Genomic DNA, 5,516 nt, shown 5'->3' on the forward strand with positions numbered 1-5,516 from the left:
TGGCTGCCCTGCTTTCCCCCTCGGCCCGGTCGTTGCGGCCCGGGCGGGCGTCGCTGCTGTGCTGCGGGTGGGAGGGGGCTGCTTGTGTGGCTGCGTGGCCTGCTGGCTGCGGGCGCTGGGGAGCTGGCCTGAGGGACGCCTGGGGCTGAGGGAGCGGCGGTGCTCGTGTAACGGGTGTGAGAGAACTTGCCTGTGAGGGAAGGGCTCTAAGTACCGGAGGAGGTGTCTCCTGCTCCCAGGGATTTCCGTAGCCCAGAGGTGGGCTGCAGGTACGGAAGTTGCAGGACTACTGCAAGCAGACCGATTTTTTTTTTTTTCAGCTCCACAAATGGCAGTATTTCATTTTGTTGGCTGCTTTGATTTGGCGCGTCCTTGTCAAAAAGACTGGCTCCATCTGTTCAGTAGTGGTTTCCTTTTGAAATATCTCTTAAGGTGTTTTGCCAGGAGAATCCCAGTTTGGTTGCACTGGCAAGTGATGATGGAGAAATTTAGAAACGTTGGTCAAACTGATGGTGCATGAGTACTGGAAGATTCACTCTGTGTTAGCAAGTATTAGTAACTATGCAGCATGAGCTCAGGTACTTTCACATTGTCTATTTCAAACAGGTTTGATACTGAACGAGGACGTTGACCTTTACAGACTGCTTTTGTAGCTTCAGCACAACTTCCCCTAGCTGTAGTGGCCATAAATAGTTTACTTGGTTTGGATATTTGTCCGAACGCTTAATTTTCTTGCAGAATTTTTGTCTTCTGAGCACAAGATCAGGGTAGGCATTCAGCACTCTTGTTTATATAAATAATTCTCTTTTTGTCTTGGAAACTGTTTTCTGACAGCTATGAAATTTCTGTTGGTTTTTGATTTTGACCATACAATCATAGATGAAAATAGTGATACCTGGATTGTGAAATGTGCTCCTGAGAAAAAACTTCCTAATGGATTAAGAAACTCCTACCGACCAGGACACTGGACAGAATGTATGGGCAGAGTCTTTGTCTACTTGGGAGACAATGGCGTCGAAGAAGAGGAGATGAAAAGAACTATGACAACAATTCCTTTCACTGCGGGAATGGTAGATCTTCTAGGTTTTATTGGCGAGAACAAAGAGTTGTTTGACTGCATAATTGTTTCAGATTCTAATACAGTATTTATTGACTGGATTTTGAAAGCTGCTGACCTCCATAACGTGTTTGATGAAGTGTTTACAAACCCTGCAGCATTCAGCAGTACTGGCTATCTTACTGTACAGAACTTCCATGCTCACCATTGTGCAAAGTGCCCTAAAAACCTTTGCAAAAGGAAGGTTTTAAAAGAATTTCTAGATAAACAGTCAGAGCGAGGAGTAAGTTATACACAAATTGTATATATAGGTGATGGTGGGAATGACTTATGTCCAGTAATGTTTTTGAAGAAGGATGATATTGCTATGCCCAGGCAGGGGTATACCTTGGAGAAAAAGATTTCTCGGCTGGCCCAAGATCTCAGTCCTGTAGAGTGTTCTGTTCTGGTTTGGTCATCTGCTACTGAAATTATGTCTTACCTGAAAGTGCTTATAAAGGAATAATTCAAATGATAAAAGAAAACTAATGTATTTTATCTTCCTGGGAGAGAAAAACTGCATGTGTATAAAAGCATAAAATTGTAAAATTGGGTTGTTATCTGAACTTATGTTTTTTAAACACAATATAAAACTGTTCATGTTCAATCTTGGCAATAGTGGGAAAGTGAAGTTAAAATGGCTTTCTAGCATAGTACACATTCCAACATAAGTGGAGAAGTGGGTTTGCAAGAGGAATTGCCATTATTCTTAGTCTTACCCCTCCCCCCCCCAAGCCTTTACTGACTACATAACTGACCTTTTCTGTTTCACGTGCTTAGGGGAAGGAGTAGGATTAGTGCACAAAAGAATGAAATTCTTTACTTACAAAACATGAGGTGCCAGGAGCATGGAACTGTTGGCTTTTATACTTCTTTGATCAGGATAAATGTTTAATTTTGTATATTATTTGGTATGCTTGTAATCTTGTTTGATCTGAAGATGCATTTATATTTTCAATGTACTAAATATTTTACCAAACAAAAGTACTTTTTAATAGTTTGTATTATCTTGTATTGTAAAGACAATAAAAGTTACTGTCACTGACAAAAGCAACACACCTGATTTGTGCGATGTATTCTGCTGGCCTGTGTGTCATCGGGCACCTGTTCTTGTAAGGGCCTGGAGAGAGTGAACACAAGTGTAGGTGTCAGCCTTTGGATAACACCTTCATTTATTTTGTCAGTCGGACCTCTTCTCTTCTGGAGAGCAGTAAGGATGTTGCTGTTCTGTATAAAGAAAAGTCACTCTCCCATTCTCCTGACTACCGCCCTGACAGTATGCTGCTGCCACTCTGTATAGAGCTAACGCTGGTTTGATCTTCCATGCTGACAGCTCCGAGTCAGCCAGGTGCTTTTTTTTTTTTTGCTGTGTTTCTGCTGCAATGCACAGGCCCACAGAATGGTGCATATGTATACATGTTTACACTGATTTTACCTGTTCACTCTCGTCCACATCTATAGTATAATCCTGTCTTACAGGCTGGAAGGGAACATCTTTGTCCATTTTAACTTTTTAACAGAATTGTTCTGTCTTTAAATAGTTTAAGGAATTGTTTGTGAACATGCAGTCTTTTCTCTTTACCACTCACAGTGAGCTGAGCCCCAAGAGTTGGGCTATGCATATAGAGAGATTAAAAATAAGTCTCATTAAAGTTAAATAATGTATTTTCATGCCAAATGTTTTCCTTCTTATAGTCCCACAAAAGGTCCAAAATGATGATGTAGTCTGCTATTGAACTGATGTCTGTTTTAGCTTAAGTGCCTTAATAACAGAGAAATTAGTCCAACTTTTGTAGCACTTTGGTTGCAGATGTCTGAGATGTAGCTTAGCAGCCTGTGATTGCTGTAGCCGTCTTCCTTTGTTTTCTGTGCAGCATTGTTCTCATTTTCTTACCAACATTTGATGTTGTCGCTACCTTCTTTTTCTCAGTTGAAGATTTTTAGGAATGGTCTTGCCAGTTTTCAGGCTGACAGTGTACATATATTAAGATTTCCTTTGATTACTTCCTTGTAAATGGTCCTGCTTTTAGCCCTTTACCTATTTTAATGAGGGGTAGAAGGTTGCTTTGAACAGTCTGTTGTCTAAGATGTCCAGAATACTATACTTGAGTTCTCAGGAGCATTGCTTTAATGATGGATATTTGATAGGTGCCGGAGATGTTTGTATTAGAGATCTTACCCTATTGTCTTGTGCAAGGGCATGAAGACAGCGTCTGAAGAACTGGTGCGTCTCAAGTTGTGACAGGTTTAAGTTGTCTGATTTGCAGCTCATACAAAAGAATGGTAATGGCTGTTGCATAGTACAATTTTGTATAGTTACTTTTTTTTTTTAAGTTGTTTGTCTCCGTCATTCTAGATATGCTGCTTAATGTTCCAGATTCTGTGCCAGTCTCTTCTGTGCTTTTCGGAACTTAGCTGTGAGACAGCTTGCTTTCAGTTTGTCCACAGATCTCAGTTACTGCTTACTTAAAACCAACCGAACAAAAACTAGTATATGAATAATTATTCAGCTTTTTCTTCCACTTATATTAACTATTGTTCTTTTAGCCTTAAGGAACCTGCCTTGTAGTTTGCTGTGAGAGCGAGAAATTAAGTGAGAAATTTATGTTCATATTCAAAAAGGGGTGTTTTTTGTGGTTTTGATGAAAGTACTGAAGCAGGAGTTGATATTAAGCAAAGTAGACTGGGAAATATTAGCAATTATGATCTAATCACTTCAAGCAGAGGGAAGTGCTGATGCTATTTGCTAGACAAAGTGCGTGTTGGAGACAGAAGAAATTTTTCAATTCCAGTACGTAGGCCATCAACCTACTAATATGAGGTCTTGGGGTTTTTTTCCCTCTTAATAAAAGAGTGAACTTTTCTGAAGCACCACAATTACCAAATTTTTCCACATTTGGGTATAAGGGAGGGGAGATGAGTATCTCCAAAGGGTGAAGCTGGTTTAAGCTGGTAACCCAGCCAAAAGAGAAAGGGAGAAGCTCCTTGAAGGGATGCACGTTCAGTACTGGGTGCTGCTGACCTCCAGACTTGCTGGGAGTTTAAGTCAAGATGCTCTCTGGGAGGGAGATGACTTAGGTAAAGATGTTATGAAAAGAAATGCATAATGGAAGGTGTATGTGCATATGGAAAATTTTCTATATGGTAGCATCTGCTATTGTACACCAGCTACTATGAAGAGTACTTGGCCTTAGTATTATGTGCTAGTAGGATGGCCAAGACCTGGGAGAAGTTCCTGCTTGTCCATAGGAAGCTGACGAACGAAGTGGAAAGTGCAAAACCACAGCAAAACAAAGCTGTTGGCATGGGGATGTATAAACAGACTCAGGGCCATACAAGGGAATGCTCTAGAGAAAGAAATGGAGTGAGTAACGTAGCTGAGGGACTGGCCCGGGTCAGAGACGCAGGGCTGCTGCTAATTCCTGGCTTACACCACAAAACTGCGATTTCCTCGGCTAACAGTGCATCAAGAGTGGTTGAAAAACTGAAGGCAAAGATGTGTGAAGGGTTTGCTTTTTTTTGTTCGGATCAGCTTATTTATGCCTCGTGTCACTATGTAAAGGCCAAGGGCAAGTCTGAGTCCTGTTGCATGGTTAGCATCTGAGGAAGGATGGTAGAGGGGTATGTCCATATACACTTTCCAGTTCAGATTCCTTCTTTGGTTCGTGCTAAAGAATCTGTGTAGAGCAGGAACTGTCCTTTTAGGTATTGCTGGCACTTAGCGAATAATAACAAATATCCACCTCGTTTTGGTAGGAGAAACTGCTGCCAGTCCTTTCAATCCAGGAGAGCTCTGGCAGGGCAAGGGGAGCCTGGCTGCTGTATCCAAAGGATTCCAAACCCTGCTGCAGGTAAAGGAGGGAGCACAGCTGCTTAAACCCAGAGGATGCTGTGCTTCAAATACTTTTAAAGGTCTCCATTGCAGAAAGTGTTTTGCCAGCAGAGAAGAAAAAGACTTCTTAAATTGTGACCCACATTTTCAGAAGGGGTAAAAGCCAATATAACCACCTTCCTGAATAATTTGCTTATAGTTGGAGTCTGTTTGTCAGCATAGTTCGTGACTGTCCTTTGTGCCCTGCTGGGTTCAGGTGTTTGAGGAGAGCTCTGGCCACCCGCTCTCGAATCCGTCCTTCTGTACTAGGGGAATCCCTGGAGCATGCTGCCCTTTCCCGCATCGCTCCTCCGAGCGCCCGGGAGAGCGGGGCGCCTCTGCGAGAGGGGGCTTCAGGTCGCCGTTAGCGGCAGTCAAAGGCCCCCTTGCTTTGTTGTGTGGCGGAGTGCCACCAAGCTGGTGACGCTCCCCAGGCGTCTGCTTCTGTCCCTAATACGGCCGGGCCTTATGTCATCATCGCAGTCAGCCCTTTACCCCCCCCGCCCCCGGGGCCGGAGAGCCCCAGGGCAGCAGCAGCCGTTCAGGCCG

General features: G+C 43.0%; 2 protein-coding genes across 2 annotated transcripts in view; both read left to right on the forward strand.

The window, feature by feature from the left end:
• Positions 1 to 826: 826 nt before the first annotated feature.
• On the forward strand, positions 827 to 2,144 carry PHOSPHO2 (phosphatase, orphan 2). The gene has a single exon (XM_009325420.1). The coding sequence runs from the start codon at positions 837 to 839 to the stop codon at positions 1,560 to 1,562; it is 726 nt and encodes a 241-aa protein (XP_009323695.1). The 5' UTR covers positions 827 to 836; the 3' UTR covers positions 1,563 to 2,144.
• A 2,163-nt stretch (positions 2,145 to 4,307) lies between these two features.
• Positions 4,308 to 5,516, forward strand: part of LOC103918192 (kelch-like protein 23) — a 6,913-nt gene continuing 5,704 nt past the window's right edge. The window contains exons 1-2 of the mRNA XM_009325453.1: positions 4,308 to 4,603; positions 5,185 to 5,317. Of these exons, the coding sequence (XP_009323728.1) occupies positions 4,308 to 4,603; positions 5,185 to 5,317 (429 nt within the window). The remainder of the gene's footprint in view (positions 4,604 to 5,184; positions 5,318 to 5,516) is intronic.

The sequence above is a fragment of the Pygoscelis adeliae genome, unplaced genomic scaffold (assembly GCF_000699105.1).
Source record: "Pygoscelis adeliae isolate BGI_AS28 unplaced genomic scaffold, ASM69910v1 Scaffold106, whole genome shotgun sequence".
Taxonomy (NCBI): Eukaryota; Metazoa; Chordata; class Aves; order Sphenisciformes; family Spheniscidae; genus Pygoscelis; species Pygoscelis adeliae.